General features: G+C 36.1%; 4 protein-coding genes across 7 annotated transcripts; all 4 read right to left on the bottom strand.

Annotated features, from left to right (window-relative positions):
* Positions 1-223: 223 nt before the first annotated feature.
* LOC306993756 (C-C motif chemokine 22-like) lies at positions 224-5382 on the bottom strand. Of its 3 annotated transcripts, none has more exons than XM_079603758.1 (3): positions 951-1136; positions 620-737; positions 224-515 (listed from the first exon to the last, which is right to left on the bottom strand). In XM_079603758.1, the coding sequence occupies exons 1-3, from the start codon at positions 1012-1014 to the stop codon at positions 425-427; spliced, it is 273 nt and encodes a 90-aa protein (XP_079459884.1). In that variant the 5' UTR covers positions 1015-1136; the 3' UTR covers positions 224-424. The 3 variants fall into 3 exon arrangements, with proteins under 3 accessions (XP_079459884.1, XP_079459883.1, XP_079459882.1); XM_079603757.1 differs by lacking the exons at positions 620-737; positions 951-1136 and adding exons at positions 4768-4891; positions 5097-5254 and having other exon boundaries at positions 298-515; XM_079603756.1 differs by lacking the exons at positions 224-515; positions 620-737; positions 951-1136 and adding exons at positions 4359-4660; positions 4768-4891; positions 5097-5382.
* Positions 5383-7124: 1742 nt separating this feature from the next.
* On the bottom strand, positions 7125-8154 carry LOC306993850 (C-C motif chemokine 13-like). Its single transcript, XM_079603986.1, has 3 exons — positions 7957-8154; positions 7637-7754; positions 7125-7533 (listed from the first exon to the last, which is right to left on the bottom strand). Exons 1-3 carry the CDS (start codon positions 8018-8020, stop codon positions 7350-7352), a joined length of 366 nt encoding a protein of 121 aa, XP_079460112.1. The 5' UTR covers positions 8021-8154; the 3' UTR covers positions 7125-7349.
* A 1476-nt stretch (positions 8155-9630) lies between these two features.
* LOC306993946 (monocyte chemotactic protein 1B-like) lies at positions 9631-11675 on the bottom strand. The gene is made up of 3 exons (XM_079604160.1): positions 10792-11675; positions 10490-10607; positions 9631-10381 (listed from the first exon to the last, which is right to left on the bottom strand). Exons 1-3 carry the CDS (start codon positions 10853-10855, stop codon positions 10285-10287), a joined length of 279 nt encoding a protein of 92 aa, XP_079460286.1. The 5' UTR covers positions 10856-11675; the 3' UTR covers positions 9631-10284.
* A 4889-nt stretch (positions 11676-16564) lies between these two features.
* Positions 16565-20205, bottom strand: LOC306993595 (C-C motif chemokine 2-like). 2 transcript variants are annotated; one of them, XM_079603470.1, is made up of 5 exons: positions 19912-20205; positions 18401-18586; positions 17049-17166; positions 16867-16952; positions 16565-16707 (listed from the first exon to the last, which is right to left on the bottom strand). In XM_079603470.1, the coding sequence occupies exons 2-5, from the start codon at positions 18462-18464 to the stop codon at positions 16697-16699; spliced, it is 279 nt and encodes a 92-aa protein (XP_079459596.1). In that variant the 5' UTR covers positions 18465-18586; positions 19912-20205; the 3' UTR covers positions 16565-16696. The 2 variants fall into 2 exon arrangements, with proteins under 2 accessions (XP_079459596.1, XP_079459597.1); XM_079603471.1 differs by having other exon boundaries at positions 18401-18550; positions 19912-20127.
* Positions 20206-21441: the final 1236 nt, after the last annotated feature.

Consider the following 21441-nt stretch of genomic DNA (forward strand, 5'->3'; position numbering starts at 1 on the left):
TTGGTAATTTGGGATGAAGCTGAACTTATGGCTTCTAAACAAATTTCTGTGAAAACTAACAAATAAAGTTGTATTCATTGTATGAAATATTCATATTTATTTACTAGATTTGTTTTGTATTACCCATCTACTTTTACTACTGACTTTTAAATAAAAATAAAATAAGTTTAAATACCATTTAGATAAAAAGATAGCATTAAAAACATCGCAACATTATATATTTATAATAATTTATATTTTATTAAAAAGCTCCAATCACATAAATTATTTAAAAAATATTTTCATATACACATCAGTAATAGTGGTCAGATTTACAATATAAAATGCAAGTTCAAGTAGAAACAGTGTAGCTTTAGACTGTCGGGCTCTGAGTCTTTGCTGTAGCAGTTGATGCAGAAGATGCTTTTGTTTTTGCAGCAGCAGATCATGTTCTCTTGTCCACTTTATCAACATGGCCGTTCACCCAGGTGGTCTCTGGATCTACACAGATCTCTCTACCTTTAAATGTCTGAAACCTGGGGGGACAAGTACACAACTTTAGATCAAAGTTTTTTTAATGGAATGTTTCATTCAGATTGACTTTGCAGTTTGAAAATGAAATAATGTCTAAGAGACTCACACAATGGCTCGTCTGGTACAGGAGCTGCTGGTCCAGTAGTAAGACTTCACCAGTTTCACAGGAATCTTCACTTTACTGAACTCCATACAGCAGTTTTCCACATTACCTGCTAGGGGAGCTGAAATATGGAGACAAATATGACTCACAAATCACAAATATATACCATGATCATGAAAAACCCCCACAAGTTTTCAATTACTCTAGTTACTAACTTATTGCATAGTTGCTATATTTTTCAAATCACCTAATGCAACAAATCATACTAACCTGACATAAATCATCTGAAACAATACATTGTATCTTAATAAACAATCTAAGAGTCCTCACTCACCGCTTGAAGTCATCGGCACAGAGCAGAAGAGAACCAGGACCAGCAGAAACATCAGGCTTCTCATTCTTCAAGATGTTTGTTCACAACGACAGAAAGAGTCTGTAGAGCTGGCAGTGGCGCCTCCAGAAATTTTTCATAGGGGTGGCCAGATGGGGCCACTTAAAATCTTGGGGTGGCACACCAAAACTATAAACCATAATTTCAGAATTTTATTCTACTGTTGTAGTAACCCATTCGGAAATGTAATATATGACATATCCCTATGTCGCTAGTGACGCCGTCATATATGTTAAATATAAGACAATATATTGCTATCACATATATACATATCTCTACATATATGTTGATATAGGTTTTTAACATATATACATTTGACATATTAAATGAGTATATTGACATATATTAATATGATGTATATGATTATTATTTATATAATACTGTATGTTTTGACCATATATGTCACCGATATGTTTAATTTATATATGCCAAACTATTTACTATTTATTTCAAGTCTACATATCCACATTTCATTTCAATTTCTATCTCATTTTCGAATCTTTTATAAATAAAATGTATTATTTATTATTATTTGACCTCTTCTTGACCAGCTCATAAAAACAAAACAAATACTACACAAATTCTATTTGAAAACTGATAATTATATATGTGACAAGTATGTAAAAAAACACTATTATACATACATCAAATATATGGGCTGGTTTTATATGTCAATTGTTCCATTTTCTAATAGGTTTTATATATGGGCATATATATGGGTATATATATTTTATATATGTGGATATATTTCATATATATATATTTCATATACCTAGGCTATGTATATTACATTTCCGTATGGGTAAACTGGCCTGAAGAAAACTATCAGAAAGACTTAAGGAAACTCCTACTGATATACTCTGGTTTATTGTGTTATATTTAACGGACAGTGCATCACGTTGCATGAATTTCTTAAATTAAATAAACAGAGTTGAAGCAGGTTAATAATAATAGCCCACACACTCCATTTCATCATTGCAAATAACACATATGACTCGACTGACAAAACTAGGAACTAACACACACATGAAGTAAACTTGTGTGTAGTTTATAAAGTCCAGCCTTGCACTTGAAAACAATCTAAACTCTGTTTTTATGACGCAGCTCTTATTGATGCGACTTACCAGCAGCGATGTGAGACTCTGCTGGTGGTGACGTAGCTCCGCCCGCAATATCACGCACACAAATGCGAGTGATGCAACAGCCAATGTCGAGTTTTCCCAATTATTAATGCATGAATTTAACAGCATTATTTAAACTCCGTTACACATATACATGCACCAGCTAACGACGTTAGCTAGGTAACTCTTGTCAAAACATGTCAAAGACGCATCAAAAAGCTGTTGTAACAGTATACTGTAACCAAAAGCAAGTCACGACACATAATTCCCCGTCTTCTTTTACTAAAGAATATTTTTTACTTATTTACTTACCGGTAGTCTTCGTCTTCTTTCTTAACTTCTTTTAAAATTGTTGACCGACGGGCACGCGCTGACCAGTTGCTGTCTGAGCGCGCAACAGCGGCATGTACGGAGGGGCGGGGGAGGGGCGGGCTACTGTGTGCGATCGAAAGTCTAGATCAGCTTGCCTGCCTGGCTGTGCATTAGGGATGAAATGCATAACTGATGCTACTAAAATGTATACTGGCAAGTGGGGTGGCCAGTGGGGTGGCCAGGAGTCGGCCAAGGGTGGCCACGGCCACCCCTGGCCACCCCCTGGCGGCGCCACTGAGAGCTGGAAGATCTCAGAGCAGATGTGTCCAGAATAACGTCTGAGCTCCTTCTTATATACATAGTAGGAGAGGAATTCTTCATAAACACATTCATGTAAATCCATTTCTGAGTAACAATATTGTAAGTTGTGAGTGGTTTTTAGCTCTTCCTTTCCTTCATCCTTTTTCTGCTTTGTCGCTCATGTAAGAAAGTGGAAGGTACTTTTCTTAGATTCACTGAAAACGTGTTTCAGAAGAACACATGTCTTCCTCTTTTCAAGTCTGCTGTGTTCAGCGTTATCCTTTATGCTTTTCTTCTATTTGTGACAGCACTATTCTCTATTTGTTAATCAATGTCCTCTCAGCAGCTTGTCAAACTAAATAACTCGCTCAATTCTTAATAGAGCTCAGATTTCTTTACCTGCTTGTGTAAGCTTTTGGAGTAACACATTTAATGATATAATATGGGAAGATGTTGAAGTCTATTAAAATTGTTCACAATTGCTACCCAGTTAATTATAAACTTGCTAAATGGAATAATAGTATTTCCCTCATGTTCTGCATTTGTCATCAGTTTAAGAGAAAATTAATCATTTGGTTTGGGAGTATTTTGGGTTGACTTTTCAAACTTTGTTAAAAGGTATCTTCAAACGTTTATTTTATTTTTCTGACTCTCTGAAATTTGACCCTTCTTATTTTAAATTTGTAATTAATTTACTACTTTTTCTTTGCCAAATGTTATATTCACAAATGTACATTTTCAAAGAAAAATCATTCTTTTTTATTTTTAAGAACGTGTTTAATATGTATCTAAACTCCTTGAGGTACTCTAAAAACTGAGCTGCATGTAAGACATTTAAGCGAGTTTAATATTATTATTTTTGTAACCCTCGTTATTGTCTATTATTGTTAATTACTGTTTTGTATTTGTTATTGTTCGTTGTGAGGTATGTCACTGTTGTCTAGAAGCAACTTCTGATATGAATGCAGTATACAGTTATTTTTATATATATTTACGAGGCCAAGTAAGCACACAGTGAGCGTCTGGTATCAGTCTAAACTTGAGACCTACTAGTGCAGACAGTAGACTATGGATGAAGACAGACGTATCTTTCAATTCAAAGAAACATTAGTTTTATAGTTTGTCTGTAAACCTAAATCTAAATAATTTAACCAAATTTGCATTTGTGCAAAGATCATTGGCTTAACTCTGGAACAGTCTTTTCCGATAGATCACAACAAAAGTGATCAGACTGACCCGTATTTCTTCTTCTGATCCCTCACACTCGAGAGAGTATCAACTTCTAACATCCAATCTTTATATTATACATTTTTTTGGAGTATGTTGTGAATGAAAAGCATGTCTTGTGTTGTAAATGTTATAAACTGAATATGCATATGTAAATTGTGTTGGTAATATGCGATGAAGCTGACCTTATGTATGCAAAATGAATTTCTGTGAAAGTCTAAAAATAAAGTTATTTTCATTGTATCAAATATTTTTATTATTTACTAGATTTATTATATTTATTTAGGTCTACTTGACTTTTTTTGTATTACCCATCTACTTTTACTACTGACTTTTTAATCAAAATAAAATGTTGAAATACCATGATTGGATTAAAAACATCACAACATTATAATCCTTTATATTTTATTAAAAAAATAATTTCATATACACAACAGAAATAGTGGTCCGATATACAATATAAAATGCAGAGTTTAAGTAGAAACAGTGTAGCTTTAGACTGTCGGGCTCTGAGTCTTTGCTGTAGCTGTTGATGCAGAAGATGCTTTTGTTGTTGCAGCAGCAGATGTTGTTGTTGTTGTTGTTGTTGTTGTTGTGGCTGATGTTGTTCTCTTGTTCACTTTATCAACATGGCCGTTCACCCAGGTGGTCTCTGGATCTACACAGAACTTTCTACCTGCAATTGTCTGAAACCTGAGGGGAAAAGGACAAAACAAGATTTAGATAAAAGTTTTTTAATGGAGTGTCTCATTCAGATTGACTTTGCAGTTTGAAAATGAAATAATGTTTAAGAGACTCACACAATGGCTCGTCTGGCACAGGAGCTGCTGGTCCAGTAGTAAGACTTCACCAGTTTCACAGGAATCTTCACATTATTGAACTCCATACAGCAGTTTGATCGGCCCGCTTCAATTGCACTGGGCGCTGAAATATGAAGACAAATATGACTATCACAAATATACCATGCTCATGCAAAAAAAAAAAAAAAAAAGACAAAAGTTTAAAATTACGCTTGTTACTAACTTACAAATTTGCTATATTTTTAAATCAGCTAATGTAACAAATAAAACTAAATAATCTGAAAACAATTAATTGTATCTTAATGAACAATCTAAGAGTCCTCACTCACCGCTTGAAGTCATCGGCACAGAGCAGAAGAGAACCAGGACCAGCAGAAACATCAGGCTTCTCATTCTTCAAGATGTTTGTTCACAACGACAGAAAGAGTCTGTAGAGCTGGAAGATCTCAGAGCAGATGTGTCCAGAATAACGTCTGAGATCCTTCTTATATACATAGTAGGAGAGGAATTCTCCATAAAGACATTCATGTAAATCCATTTCTGAGTAACAATATTGTAAGTTGTGAGTGGTTTTTAGCTCTTCCTTTCCTTCATCCTTTTTCTGCTTTGTCGCTCATGTAAGAAAGTGGAAGGTACTTTTCTTAGATTCACTGAAAACGTGTTTCAGAAGAACACATGTCTTCCTCTTTTCAAGTCTGCTGTGTTCAGCGTTATCCTTTATGCTTTTCTTCTATTTGTGACAGCACTATTCTCTATTTGTTAATCAATGTCCTCTCAGCAGCTTATCAAACTAAATAACTCGCTCAATTCTTAATAGAGCTCAGATTTCTTTACCTGCTTGTGTAAGCTTTTGGAGTAACATTTAATGGTATAATATGGGAAGATGTTGAAGTCTATTAAAATTGTTCACAATTGCTACCCAGTTAATTATAAACTTGCTAAATGGAATAATAGTATTTCCCTCATGTTCTGCATTTGTCATCAGTTTAAAGAGACAATTAATCATTTGGTTTGGGAGTATTTTGGGTTGACTTTTCAAACTTTGTTAAAAGGTATCTTCAAACGTTTATTTTATTTTTCTGACTCTCTGAAATTTGATCCTTCTCATTTTTAATTTGTAATTAATTTACTACTTTTTCTTGCCAAATGTTATATTCACAAATGTACATTTTCAAAGAAAAATCATTCTTTTTATTTTTAAGAACGTGTTTAATATGTATCTAAACTCCTTGAGGTACTCTAAAAACTGAGCTGCATGTAAGACATTTAAGCGAGTTTAATATTATTATTTTTGTAACCCTCGTTATTGTCTATTATTGTTAATTACTGTCTTGTTTTGTATTTGTTATTGTTTGTTGTGAGGTATGTCACTGTTGTCTAGAAGCAACTTCTGATATGAATGCAGTATACAGTTATTTTTATAGGCCTATATATTTACGAGGCCAAGTAAGCACACAGTGAGCGTCTGGTATCATTCTAAAATTACTTGAGGCCTACTAGTGCAGACAGTAAGTTATGGAGGAAGACAGACGTATCTTTCAATTCAAAGAAAGACATTAGTTTTATAGTTTGTCTGTAAACCTAAATCTAAATAATTTAACCAAATTTGCATTTGTGCAAAGATCATTGGCTTAACTCTGGAACAGTCTTTTCCGATAGATCACAACAAAAATGATCAGGGGTGCGTTTCCCGTACAACTATATAGCTCACTGCTTAACTACCATAGTAGCCTACGATGCATCGTTGGAGAAATCAACTAGCTAGTCACGACTGTTTCCCGAAACCGTATGTCGCAAAGTATCGTTCAACCACGTTGGTTTATGACGTCTCGCACGTGGTGGACTAATACATTATTTTAATTAATCTGTTTGAGATCGAATTAACGCTAGATTTTGTCATATAAGTTGCAGACATGGCATCTGAAGACCATTTCTATTTTTTCTCAGTTATTTTGCTTTATTACCAGACTCAATATTTGGCTCGTTCTTACATAGTAGAGCACGTTCGCACATGCGCAGTCTTCAAAAACGGTGTTTTAAATCTCTTGACAAACTAAAAGACGTAAATTACATTTGTATGTATTCTAAATAAATAACACGGGTTGTAGGCCTACTAAATGTCAGCTTGCTGGAGTAGCCTATGTTGTGAATGAAAAGCATGTCTTGTGTTGTAAATGTTATAAACTGAATATGCATATGTAAATTGTGTTGGTAATATGCGATGAAGCTGACCTTATGTATGCAAAATGAATTTCTGTGAAAGTCTAAAAATAAAGTTATTTTCATTGTATCAAATATTGATATTATTTATCAGATTTATTATATTTATTTAGCCTAGGTCTACTTGACTTTTTTTTGTATTACCCATCTACTTTTACTACTGACTTTTTAATCAAAATAAAATAAGTTGAAATACTATGATTGAATTAAAAACATCACAACATTATAATAATTTATATTTTATTAAAAAAGCTCCTATCACATAAGTTATTTTGTTAAAAAAAATATTTTCATATAAACATCAGAAATAGCAGTCATATATACAATATAAAATGCAGAGTTCAAGTAGAAACAGTGTAGCTTTAGACTGTCGGGCTCTGAGTCTTTGCAGTTGATGCAGAAGATGCTTTTGTTGTTGCAGCAGCAGATGTTGTTGTTGTTGTTGTTGTGGCTGATGTTGTTCTCTTGTTCACTTTATCAACATGGCCGTTCACCCATGTGGTCTCTGGATCTACACAGAACTTTCTACCTGCAATTGTCTGAAACCTGAGGGGAAAAACAAGATTTAGATCAATGTGTTTCTTTAATGGAGTGTCTCATTCAGATTGACTTTGCAGTTTGAAAATGAAATAATGTCCAAGAGACTCACACAATGGCTCGTCTGGGACACTCGCTGCTGGTCCAGTAGTAAGACGTCACCCGTTTCACAGGAATCTTCACTGTACTGAACTCCATACAGCAGTTTGCCACATTAAATGCTAGTGGAGCTGAAATATGGAGACAAATAGGCTATCACAAATATATACCATGCACGTAAGACAAAAGTTTTCAATTACACTTGTTCCTAGCTTATTACAAAGTTGCTATATTTTCAAATCCCCTAATGCAGCAAATTAAACTAAACCTGATATAAATCATCTGAAAACAATTAATTTGATCTTAATGAACAATCTAAGAGTCCTCACTCACCGCTTGAAGTCATCGGCACAGAGCAGAAGAGAACCAGGACCAGCAGAAACATCAGGCTTCTCATTCTTCAAGATGTTTGTTCACAACGACAGAAAGAGTCTGTAGAGCTGGAAGATCTCAGAGCAGATGTGTCCAGAATAACGTCTGAGATCCTTCTTATATACATAGTAGGAGAGGAATTCTTCATAAAGACATTCATGTAAATCCATTTCTGAGTAACAATATTGTAGGATGTGAGTTGTTTTTAGCTCTTCCTTTCCTTCATCCTTTTTCTGCTCATTCATGTAAAAAAGGTGGAAGGTACTTTTCTTCCAGATTCAGTGAAAACCTGCTTCAGAAAAACAACACACGACTTCCTCTTTTCAAGTCTTCTGTGCTCAGCATTGGGTCATGACATGAGAAATTCAATTTGCCTTGATCTTTTTACATATAAGAGGTCTTTGTACCATAAAAAAAATCCTGCAAGTTTCAGCTTAAAACCCAAAAAAGCTTGTTTATGCAGAATCTGTGACGTCACACACGGCCTCAGAATGGATGTGAGCTTCGCATCAAAATCGAATTTTTATTTTATTATAATAACTGAGGCTCTACACTTTCTGATGTACTTCGAGCTCTTGAGTCTGTTATAGGACTAATGGAAGAGTGAAAGATCTTTCGCTTTGAAGCGTTCCAGTTTAAACAGCTCTTTTGCGTCTTTGTACAGACTTCAGAAGGTTCCCAGTGTAGGAAACAAGCGGATGGTTTATTTGAATGGCATTCCGGATCACGTTGAAGGATTATGTGATTGTTCGGAGCATTTTGTTTTGTAAATTAGGCACAGTGTAATAGAGAGTTCGCAAAGACAATTTTGTTGAGAGATGAAGCAGCAGCTGTATTGGATTTGACAGCAACATCAAATTATTTCACAATGCTTTGTCTGTAAATGACGGTCTTTCCACATATATTTGTATTGTGCAAAACTTTATTGACATTATAAGTGAACCTAATGGAACATATTAAAATAAAAAATAAAAAACATGTCATTACCCCCTTACACGTATTAAATCTGAAGATGTTATGATCAAATCTGAATTTTGCTATCACCAAATATTAGATGCTAAACCTTGACCCACTTACTCATAAAGTAAATCCAAAGACCCTGAATAACTGGTTCAGGTGTTTGATTAAAGATACTAAATCCACTATTGTTAAACTTCATTGTTAAACTTCAAACTTCACAGAACTATATGCAAACGTAATAACAAGAAAAGGGTAGTTTTTCTTTTATTCACATTTAAAATTCACTTTAATGAGCTAAACATTCACTTTAAAATGATATTTTTATTAAGACTAAAACATTCATTAATCCTTAGTAAGGAGGAGAGTCTCTGGAAATGTCTGAAGAGATCTACAGGATCAGAGATGTTTATTTGATGTGCGTGTTTACATCTGGAAGACGTATTTTTACATCTCAAGGACGATTCCTGTCAGACGTTAAATAGACATTTGGAAAATGTCTTTAAGATGTTTATGATTTAGAATGTAAAACTGACATCTTAAAGACGTTTCTCAGATGTTTGTACACAGCAGAGGTTTTCCAGATGAAGCGCAGCTCTTTAACAAGACATCTTGCAGAAGTATGTGTGCTATCTAGAAGATTCCTGTACATTTTCTTTCTTTCCTGATTTTTGTTTTAGGATGCAATTATAATATAGCAAACAGTTCATTACAACGTGTAATCTTACAGTTGTAGTAGCCCTTGTAATCTTACACATACAGATTTTGGTTTCAGCAACAGTTGACAAGCTTTTTAGTATGGTTTTATTATGATTTATAATATTTTAAGAAATCTTTCTCACTTAAAGCTTATAAGACTAAAAATTTACACCACAAATTGGAAGTAAAAGACTGCAGAACAGTACCAGGAAGGACACATTATATCTAATGTAGATATTTAATTTTGTTAATTCTATTAATATCAAGTATATCGTATTTTAGTAGGCTACTTACAAGGGAAATGTGTTGTTTAACATTTGTTTTTTGTGAACAATTTTTGCGAACAATTGTCAGTTGACCATTCATGTTATCCTGAATAAGATACTTAATACATATACTTTGTTTCTTATCATCTATATAGATTCACCAGATATATCATTTAAATAAAACGTTTAATTTCAAAATGTGTGCAATAGTGGACAAAAACAATACTGCATGATGATAGAATCATTTATATTTTATTAAAACAACGATCCAATCACATAAATTATTCTGTAAATAAAATATTTTATATACACATCAGTAATATACAATATGAAATGCACAGTTCAAATAGAAAGAGTGTAGTTTGTTTTAGACTCTTGTTCTCTTGTCCACTTTAGCAACATGGCCGTTCACCCAGGTGGTCTCTCGATCTACACAGATCTCTTTCCCTGCAATTGTCTGAAACCTGAGGGGAAAAGGACAAAACAAGATTTAGATCAAAGTTTTTTTAATGGAATGTCTCATTCAGATTGACTTTGCAGTTTGAAAATGAAATAATGTCTAAGAGACTCACACAATGGCTCGTCTGGGACAGGCGCTGCTGGTCCAGTAGTAAGACTTCACCACTTTTACAGGAATCTTCACTTTACTGAACTCCATACAGCAGTTTCCCACATTACCTGCTAGGGGAGCTGAAATATGAAGACAAATATGACTATCACAAATCTATACATTCCCATGCAAAAAATAAGACAACAGTTTTCAATTAGATAAATCTATCATTTCAAATCACCTAATGTAACAAATCAAACTAACTTAAATCATCTGAAAACATTTAATTGTATCTTAATTAACAATCTAAGAGTCCTCACTCACCGCTTGAAGTCATCGGCACAGAGCAGAAGAGAACCAGGACCAGCAGAAACATCAGGCTTCTCATTCTTCAAGATGTTTGTTCACAACGACAGAAAGAGTCTGTAGAGCTGGAAGATCTCAGAGCAGATGTGTCCAGAATAACGTCTGAGCTCCTTCTTATATACATAGTAGGAGAGGAATTCTTCATAAAGACATTCATGTAAATCCATTTCTGAGTAACAATATTGTAAGTTGTGAGTGGTTTTTAGCTCTTCCTTTCCTTCATCCTTTTTCTGCTTTGTCGCTCATGTTTGGAAGGTACTTTTCTTTCAGATTCAGTGAAAACGTGTTTCAGGAAAGCAACACACGACTTCCTCTTTCCAGGCCTTGCTCAGCATTAAATGTACATCTAAAGATTTTATGATCAAATCTGAATCTGAATGAAGATGTTTGATTAAAGCTACTAAATCCACTTTTGTTAAACTCACAGTTAGCACTAAACTATTGTTTAGTGACTTTTCAGTCTAATAGAGAAGCAACTGCTTCACAGAACTGACATGGCTAAGTAATGACATGAAAAGAGGAAGCTTTTCTTGTATTGACATAAATAAAAAAGGTGTGATTTACTTCTAAAACAATAATTCACATTTTCTGACTAAAAGACATTTCTGAAGATCCACCCAAGAGATCCACAGGATGCTTTTAAGAATTCATAAGACAAATAACACTTTATGATATACAGTAATAAAGTACAAATCATTGACAAACTATTAGTTTAGTTAATTCAGGTTAATATACAGTATTGTCTCTAAATTGTTAATGTATTAAAAGGCAATATACAAATAGTACGTTCTTTATTCATTGTCACTCAAATTAACACAATTATCATTGTTTAATTAGTCTGTAATAAAGGAATTGTTAATTGATTATTAGGACTAAATAGTTCTCACTTTAGATAAGGGCACAGAAAATGTCATTAATTAAGTGCTTTAAACCAAGCTTAATTACATATTATTATTTTAAGGAACACTTATAACACTTAATGCAATTAATCTAATAAAGATTTGTTTAAATTACTTAATTATTGACACTTTCCCATTTTCAGTGACCTAAACTGAGAACTATTTATAGTTAATAATTTAACAAAGCATAAGAACATTATGTCATGTTTTGTGGTTCCCTGTCATATAGGTTTCCCTGTCTTGTCTATTAGTTATCCCAGGTGTCTCTCATTTCCCACGCCCCCTTGTTATCCTGTTTAGCTCGTTTGTCTCTGATTATTTAAGACCTGTGTTTCTGCCCTGTCCTTGTGAGTTCTTGTTTAATGTTTAACTGTTAATGTTGATGTTGGTTGTTCCTGTTCCCGAGTACCGTTGTCCTGTCTAGTTTCTAGTGTGTAAGTTAGTCTGTTAAATAAAGCGTGTGCTGCATTTGGATCCTGCCTCATCTCTGGCTGCGTTTACACTTGGCATTAACATGCGACCTGTATCTGGATGTTGTCCACATACACTCTTAGAAGAAAAGGTTCTATATAGAACCTTAAAAGGTTCTATAGGCGCTTTGTTATGGTTAAATCCTGGTAAGCATGAGGACAAGGTAATTCTCCATTCTTAGTGTTTTATTCAGCTTCCACAAGCAAGCCAACGTGGACAGGCATTACATTGATTACTAGCAGGTGTCCATCTCATTCTTACTCTACACCTTTTATAAGACATGACTATGGACTCCAGCGCCACCTCCTGACCAGTACATAAACACAACATTCCCCTGTTACTTAACTGTAAATCTCACCCAAGAATACATTCTTTGTGAAATTCAATTCAATACAATAGTTACATCTAATTCACTTGATTTAACAATACATGGTATTCTGCAACAGTACCCATTCAACTATAATGAATTTCTCAATTAGCTCAAGGTAACCAATGTCTTTTAGTTCTACGTTACATAATCATGCAACCAACGTGGAGGACGTCTCACTCGTGATGAAGACCTTTCAGGAACCGATGGAGGGGCAATTGCAATAGGTACGTTCACAAGTTCACTTTTAGGTAACACAGTAGATGAGGAAACTGACTTGAGAGGCAAGGACACAAGTTCACCATCAATGACATTCTCCAAAGGTGCACCAGCTGAAGAGAGACGAGACGCATGCCAAGTTTTCCCATCCGATAACTGGTAAGTGCATGAACCCAGTTGACGTGTAATTTTCAAAGGCTTTGAAAATCTAGGATGTCCTTTAGGCACATGAACTGGAATCTTTATACGCACCCAGTCTCCGGATTTGAACTCTGGAATACAAGCTCTTCGTCTGAGGTCGTGTATGTTTTCATCTTCTTTTGAGACGATGACACTTTCTGACTCACGGCAGTATCTTTACAGATGATAGGGAAAGGAAGAACATTGAGACGAGTACGCATTTTTCTACCACAGAGTAACTCAGAAGGAGACTGTCCAGTAACAGAATGTGGAGTAGCACGGTAAGTTTGAAGAAACTCTGTTACTGTTGCCTTCCATGGTTTCCCAGAAAGAATAGCAGATTGAATAGAACCCTTCAATACTCTATGGAATCTCTCGATAGCTCCATTTGCAGCTGGATGATAGACTGACGTATGTATGTGTTGAATGTCTCTATCTTTCAGAAAAGCAGCAAACTCCAATGACTTGAATTGACATCCATTATCAGATACAATGTAATGAGGATTTCCAAATCTGCTGAAAACTGATGTCAAGAAGTTGATCACATCTCTACTTGTGATTGAAGAACTGAATGCTATTTCTGGCCACTTACTATGATAGTCAATCAATGTCATGATGTACCGACAATCCCAGGTAGCGGTTTAAAATGGCCCAACAATGTCAACAGCCACTTTTTCCCATGGCATGGATGGAAAAGGTACAGGTTGTAAAGGTGCAGCATGAACAGTTGTAGTCTTATCAGAAGACAGACAAACTTCACAATTCTTAATCTGTTCCTTGACCAAGCAGTCAATACCAGGCCACCAGTACAGTTCACGAATGCGCTGTTTCGTGCGCACTATTCCTTGATGACCTTCGTGAGCCAAATTCACTAAGACACGTCGCAATGAAACAGGAACAACAAGACGTGACCCTCTAAAAACATAGTCCTTTTGCACAGCAAGTTCATCACGTACTTGAAAATATGGACGTAGAACAGAATCCACAGCAGCTGACGAAGAAGGCCATCCACGACTAATCTGAGCACGTAATGCAGCCATTTCTGAGCATGATGCTGAGACAGAAGCAAATTCAGTTGGAGACACAGCAGACATTTCAGAAGACAAAAATGCCACAAACTCAGGTTCAGTATCTGAAAGATCCTCATCAGAAGCTGGCAAGGGTAGGCGAGACAGATAATCAGCAACCTGGTTTTGAGAGCCAGGATAGTAGTTCACCTCATAATTAAAACACAAAAGTCGCTCTGCCCAACGCGCTATCCTCATTCCAGTGCGATCTGTGCCTTTAGAGGAGAGGAGCACTGTCAAGGCCTGATGATCCGTACGTAGAAGAAATTTCCGACCCCAGAGGTAAGTTCTCCATTTTTCAACAGCCCAGACACATGCTAACGCTTCCTTTTCAATCGTTGAATATTTGCGTTCAGCTGTTGACAATGTTCTTGAAGCAAATGCAACAATACGTTCGGTGTTGTTTTCATGAATTTGAGATAGTACAGCACCGAGCCCATAATTTGATGCATCTGTTGATACGACAGTGGCTAAGTTAGGGTCAAACAATGCTAAAGCAGGGCTTTGAAGTAACAACTCTTTTACAGCACTGAAACTCTTCTGAGCTTCATCTGACCAGCTGAACTCAGTACCTTGTCTGATGCATGCACGCAATGGTTCTACTACTGTGGCAAAATTTGGTATGAATTTATTGTACCATGACAACAATCCAAGAAGGGAACGGAGCTGGTGTGCATCATTAGGAACAGGAGCATGAAGCATTGCACTGAGATGACCATCATCTGGGTAAATACCCTGTGCAGATACAGTATGACCAAGGAAGCGCAAACTGCTTTTATTAAAGCGCTTCATATTTGGAACCCCTAAAAGGTTCAATACAGAACCCAAGAAAGGGTTCTTTCTTGTCATTATAGAACCTTTTTAGCATAAAAGGTTCTTTGGAGTTGAGTAAAGAACCCTATGGTTCTATATAGAACTCCAATGAACCCTTTTTTTCTAAGAGTGTAGAACCTTTTAGGGGTTCCAAATACGAAGCGCCTATAGAACCTTTTAAGGTTCTATATAACCTTTTCTTCTAAGAGTGTATGTATTGAAAAGACAACTGTAAACGCGCTTCTGATCGGAATGCTATCCGATCAGCGTGTCCAGTTTCGGAGGTAGTCGAGGACGCATTGTGATCGGATCTCAGTGTAATGTAAACGCAATCCAGCCATCGTGTCTGCATTCACAGGTGGATGTCATTTAAATCCCCGCCCAGTCTCCCCACGTGCTGTCAGAAAATAATGGCCAGACGCAGTTTAGACAATAGGCCTAAATTAAATTTATTTGAACCTTACAATAAACGTCAATATTTAAAACCGTTTATTTAGACTTGCATGATACTGTGTGTGTAATTTTTCATTTTAATTGTGCAACATTATCTGAACGAGGCGATCGCCTGTACAATCACAGCTGTGAGTCATGAGATCTTAATGAAGAGCGTGCGCTGCTTTGCCAGAGGAATAATACACTTTTATTTTTTTTATGTTTTAAATGTTAAATGTTTTTTATTGTTTCAGCATGTTTATTAATCTCCAATTTCTGTAGTCATTGCATGCTATAACCTTAAACCCATGATGTGCCTTAACCATGGTTATTTTTGTATGATCAACTCTGGAAATATATTCCTTCATTAAAAAAACATAATTTGATTTAAGGATGGAGATTGCACAGGAAAGTAAAGTGAGTGAGTGAAAGCAATTGGGACATTGCTTAATTTTTATAATCTTTACTCTTATTGGTGTCGTGCTACAGACCTAATTTAAATATTAAGCAGGAAACAGAAATCCGATCGGTTATCCAGATACAGAGGCTACTTGATATGAACAAATGAAAACGCACGGTTGTCCTGATTGGCTAATGATCCGATCTGCTTGATCGGATCATGGTGATCGCATGTTAATGCCATGTGTAAACGCAGCCTCTGCTTCAGCCCCACCGGCGTTACACATTATCTCTTTACATATGAGCTAATTAAACAATAATAATTGTGTTCATCACAGTGACAATGGTTGAATAACTGATTATTTGTTAGCCTATTAATATATTAACAATGTTACCACAGTATATTAACTATGAATTAACTATAAACATGTAGTTACCTTATACTACCCAGGACTTTCTTAGGTGAGTACACTGTAGTGCAAATACTGCAAAATAAAGTGCAACCATTTTAGTGTGGTTTTATTCTTGTTCTTTCTCACTGAAAGACTATCAGACTAAACACTTCCACCACAAAATGGCAGTACAAGACTGCAGAACAGTACCAGGAAGGACACGGTATATCTACTGAAGATATTTAATTTGGTTAATTCTATTCATATCAAGTAAATCGTATTTTAGTACTTACAAGAAGGTAAATGTGTGTTTTAAACAGATTTGTTAGTCAGTTTTAGACAATTAATGTTAGCCTGACTGAGATACTTAATACAAATACTTTGTTTCTTAACATCCACCAGATAGGCCTATATAGACTTATATTTAAATAAAAAGTTTATTTTCAAAATGTGTGCAATACAGGAAAAAACAATTCAGCATGAGGATTAAAATTATCATTTATATTTTATTAAAAACAACTAAATCCAATCACATAAATTATTCTGTAAATAAAATATTTTATATACACATCAGCAATATACATTATGAAATGCACAGTTCAAATAGAAAGAGTGTAGTTTGTTTTAGACTCTTGTTCTATTTTATTTATTTTATTTTTTATTTATTTATTTATTTATTCGGGACAGTGCACATTAATGAACAATCTAACATTTCTGTACAGACTGTAAATGAGCCAGGTTATAGCATAAATGCTAATTTTCACCTGTAGTCCCGAAGCAGGAAGACAACAACCTTCTCTTGTCCACTTTAGCAACATGGCCGTTCACCCAGGTGGTCTCTGGATCTACACAGAACTTTCTACCTGCAATTGTCTGAAACCTGAGGGGAAAAGTACAAAACAAGATTTAGATCAAAGTTTTTTTTTAATGGAGTGTCTCATTCAGATTGACTCATAATGTCTAAGATGACACTCACACAATGGCTCGTCTGGGACACTCGCTGCTGGTCCAGTAGTAAGACTTCACCAGTTTCACAGGAATCTTCACTTTATTGAACTCAAAACAGCATTTTCCCACATTAAATGCTATGTTCGCTGAAATACGGAGACAAATATGACTATCACAAAATTATACATTCCCATGCAAAAAATAAGACAAAAGTTTTCAATTAGATAAATCTATATTTTCAAATCACCCAATGCAACAAATTAAACTAAACCTTCCATAACAAAATCTGAAACCAATGCATTTGATCTTATGCTGGGCGTACACCAAAGGATTTTCACAGTCCCAGACTAAAGACCGGCAGTCTTTAGGAATCTTACTGGAGTCTCGGCGCGCTCCCGTCGTCTCGATCGTTAAATGTGAGGGGATAATCTGCAGTCGGCGACCCGATTTATGCCAGTCTTTCTCTAGTCTTTCATATCAAACATGTTTGATATTATCGCAAGTCCTAGCGTAGTCATAGTGACGGAAACAGGAAGCCATCAGTCACAAAGAAACATGTCGACGGACGTGGAAACACAACGAGCGCCAAGTAGGCGAAAATGGACCGTGGATAAAGAGGAGCGCCTTGTTGAGCACGCAAATGCGTCTCTATAGCACGCAGTGTGTTTATCGTGCAATTTATATACGCGAAAATGAGATTTTACGTGGATATGATACGCAGTTTTGCGCGTGCATATGATACGCACTTTATTGCGTGATATACACACGCACCCCACACCACTAATCCTACCCAAGCGTATAATACATACACACACCCCACCCTAAACCTACCCATGTGCTATCCATGCGTATACTATGCACGTAAAAACTCATTTTCGCGTATATATTACACGATAAACACACTGCGTGCTTTAAAATTATACCCTTTCAAGACATTTAGTTCAAACTATTGTTCTCATCATATAATGATATAGATTCATAACCCCCATATACAGTCATGTGAAAAAGTTAGGTCATCCCATTAAATAGTCAACTCTTTATTTAGAGATGTTCACATAATGTCTAATTTTATTTTATTTTTCCTGGAAAAGAAAGTGATTTATTGTAATTAAACAATATAAATTAACATATTTTTACTCATCAAACAAAAAATATGCATAAAAATGCCTATTTGAATGGAGGAAAACATTTGTTGTAGTCTTGTAAATAGTGTCACTACAAGATTCAGTGTTTGTCAAATCTTTAGTCTGAGACTGTGAGTCTGTGAAAGCAAGTCTTTAGATGTGAGCTGATAATCTTATAAAGTCTTTTCTGAATCTTTTCAAAGTCTTTAGGTGTACAGAAGGCATTAATGAACAATCTAAGAACAATCTCACTCACAGCTTGAAGTCATCGGCACAGAGCAGAAGAGAACCAGGACCAGCAGAAACATCAGGCTTCTCATTCTTCAAGATGTTTGTTCACAATGATGCAATGGATGAAAGAGAGGTTCTGTTGAGCTTGAAGATGTCAGAGCTGATATTGCAGGTCCTGTTCAGAAGGCAGAGCAAACCGATGAGAATTTACCTTGAAAGAAGAGGGGAAAATGAAGAAGCAGGACACATCTGCTCTGTCGCAACTCCTCATATGGTGTTTAATTACAACATTCAGTTGGTTTCTGTTACTTCTCAAAAGCACAAATAAAATGTTTAACAATCTTAATGTATCTCAGTGTCCCTTTTTCCATAACAGTCCAATTTAGAATCATTAAAGGTAGGGTAGGTCATAATTGTCTAAAAAAACTTTTATTCAAATTTGTTTAAACTGTCTTTATATACCAATACATAATTAAAATGCAAGTACTCTGAAATAGAGAGTATAAAAAACTGAGTGACTCTAGTGTATTTAATCTTCAATAAACACAGCTCATTAATTCCATTCACTCCCACCTAAAAACGGGTGCGCGACTGCGCGCACGTGGGCAGAGCCAATAATAGCGGCGGTAGTCATGGCGACGGAGAGTGACAGTCGCGCAAGCCAATCACTTGTTTCGTCCCGATTGGAATTAATGAGCAGTGTTTTTTGAAGATACACTATAGTCACTCAATTTTTATACTCTCTTTTTCAAAGTACTTACATTTTAATTATGTATTGGTATATAAAGACAGTTTAAGCCAATTTGAAAAAAAGTTCTTTAGACAATTCTTACCTACACAACCTTTAATAGGCTATAAATAAAATAAACACATTTTATTGCTTGTATACCTCTGTTATAAATAATTCACAAATTTCCCCTATAAGAGTGGATTTACAAAAGATTAATATTCTATGCATGATGTTCTGGTTTAGCATGTGACAAGTGTGCCAAATGAAGTTATGATGTGTCTTTGCAAAGGCTAAATTGTCGCAACAAAAAAAGTGTTATTGTTCGCGATCACAAATGACCACCATTGAAAATGAAAGGGAAACAATATGAAAAATATGAAAATACAAAACAATGCAGCTTGTTTTTAATAGTTAAATTAATTCAATATGTTGGATAATTTCCATGCTTTCCTCATGGGACGAGGGCACAGGAATAAAATAAAAATAACCCCCTAATCCTGACCACTCCCACAATACTAAACCCACTGAACAGTCCGAACAGAATTCTGGACAATAACCAGGTTTAAAAACGTCGATTGAGTAACGAACGCACTTTGAACACTAAAGTTCACTAAATCACGGTCACAGTTTCCGTTTTTATAATCATTTAACCCTTACATAATTTTAGCATGAACAAATATAGGCTGCTACATTAGGCTATGTCACCAGAATTAGCTAGCCTACATAATAGCCTACTATTCAATGTCGCTGGAGCAAGAATCACTTTTGTCATTTTAGAAAACTCGAACATTAGCCTATGGGCCTACCTTAACAAAACTTAACAGATGGATCCTCCAATCTCACCAACGCCACGTATGTATTCACAATCCATTGCAATAGCCTAGTCAAAGTATCATTCAATTAAAACGTGTTTTTATTCTAAAATACCCATATATCACATTTATGAGGAGGAAAAATGAAGAAGCAGGATTCAGAATCGTGTCCGCTCGTCACCGCTGGTCTGATGGTATGAGGAAGCAAGCGCAGATCTCACAGCTGTCATCCGATATGAACATGCCAAAATAAACTACGCTTTGTATTGTCCACACAAAAGTCACTACACAGTCACCATCACAACTCCACACTGTTTTGAGAAAATAATCCCGTTAGCCTACTTCTGTTAATCCATGATTTTTTTTTTTTACACAATTGTGTAGCCTACATATTTTGAGTGCATATCACTGATGTGTTATAGGCTATGTGTAATGTGTTATAAAAAACGTATAAGCACATTATTAGGCTATATACGAGATAGGCCTAGGCTACGATGCCATAGGCCTACTTTTCTCCAAAACACTCTTGTAGCCTAAATCCCTTTCTAAGGCTATTCGTTTGTCTAATTTATTTTTTAGTCATTCCTGTTCCTTTAGCCTACCACATCCCTTTCCTGCTTTGTAGCTCATGTGAGAAGGTGAACATAACTTTTCTTTTAGATTAATAGTCAAGTCAAGTCAACTTCAAAATAGCGCTTTTAACAGTTTCAAAGCAGCTTTACAGTGATAATAAGAAATTAAAGTAACAGCGATTGTTTTGGCTTTACATCAGCTCTAGGGAAGGAAGAATCGTAAACCGCTTTCTGATGGGCACCACTTTATCCATTTCGTCAGGACAGGAGAGAGCACTGCAGCAGTACGGAGGAGCAGAGGGGTCCTGGCCTCAGCAAATGACTGGGAGATGCTGGCAGACCTGAAGAAGCAGCTCAAATTCCCGGAGGAGATAGCACTCACTAGCCTCAGACCAGATATTGTACTCTGGTCTAGAGGTACCAAGCAGGTGGTGCTCATAGAGCTAACAGTACCCTGGGAAGAAAGGATGGAGGAGGCACATGAGCGTAAGCTCAAAAAATATCAAGGCCTTATCCTCGAGAGCCAGCAAAAAGGATGGAAGGCCTGGAATCTACCAGTAGAGGTCGGCTGCAGAGGTTTTGCAGGACAGTCGCTCTGGAGAACACTCGGTTTGTTGGGGATTGAAGGGATGGCCAGGAAACGGCTGATAGGCAATGTCACTGAAAAGGCGGAAACAGCATCAAAGTGGATCTGGATACAGCGGGAGGTGCGGTGGCAGAGCAAACCTGTTGAAGGACTAAAAACGGCATAGAGTTGGGTGGTGGTCAGCAGGGGTAGATCCAGGACGCTGGATCTGCTGTCGAGCCCTCCCGAGGTGTTATGGGCTTAAATCGACGAAACACCAAGGAAGGGGGGTGCCCATCTGATGACCGGCTGTAGCCACCTAACTCTTGTAGTGTTGAGATGTAGCCAAGCCTTGAGCTGGCCCAGGGAGAAGGATGGTGCTTGGAA

Source organism: Phoxinus phoxinus, assembly GCF_949152265.1.
Source record: "Phoxinus phoxinus genome assembly, chromosome: 25".
NCBI lineage: Eukaryota > Metazoa > Chordata > Actinopteri > Cypriniformes > Leuciscidae > Phoxinus > Phoxinus phoxinus.

Coding starts and splice junctions, on each gene's coding strand:
- LOC306993850 (XM_079603986.1), bottom strand. CDS start 8,020: ATGAGAAGCCTGATGTTTCTGCTGGTCCTGGTTCTCTTCTGCTCTGTG. Junction 7,755..7,956: donor TGTGCCGATGACTTCAAGCG/GTGAGTGAGGAC, acceptor TCCATATTTCAG/CTCCACTAGCATTTAATGTG. Junction 7,534..7,636: donor TGTCCCAGACGAGCCATTGT/GTGAGTCTCTTG, acceptor TTTTCCCCTCAG/GTTTCAGACAATTGCAGGTA.
- LOC306993595 (XM_079603470.1), bottom strand. CDS start 18,464: ATGAGAAGCCTGATGTTTCTGCTGGTCCTGGTTCTCTTCTGCTCTGTG. Junction 17,167..18,400: donor TGTGCCGATGACTTCAAGCT/GTGAGTGAGATT, acceptor TCCGTATTTCAG/CGAACATAGCATTTAATGTG. Junction 16,953..17,048: donor TGTCCCAGACGAGCCATTGT/GTGAGTGTCATC, acceptor TTTTCCCCTCAG/GTTTCAGACAATTGCAGGTA.
- LOC306993946 (XM_079604160.1), bottom strand. CDS start 10,855: ATGAGAAGCCTGATGTTTCTGCTGGTCCTGGTTCTCTTCTGCTCTGTG. Junction 10,608..10,791: donor TGTGCCGATGACTTCAAGCG/GTGAGTGAGGAC, acceptor TTCATATTTCAG/CTCCCCTAGCAGGTAATGTG. Junction 10,382..10,489: donor TGTCCCAGACGAGCCATTGT/GTGAGTCTCTTA, acceptor TTTTCCCCTCAG/GTTTCAGACAATTGCAGGGA.
- LOC306993756 (XM_079603756.1), bottom strand. CDS start 5,160: ATGAGAAGCCTGATGTTTCTGCTGGTCCTGGTTCTCTTCTGCTCTGTG. Junction 4,892..5,096: donor TGTGCCGATGACTTCAAGCG/GTGAGTGAGGAC, acceptor TTCATATTTCAG/CGCCCAGTGCAATTGAAGCG. Junction 4,661..4,767: donor TGTGCCAGACGAGCCATTGT/GTGAGTCTCTTA, acceptor TTTTCCCCTCAG/GTTTCAGACAATTGCAGGTA.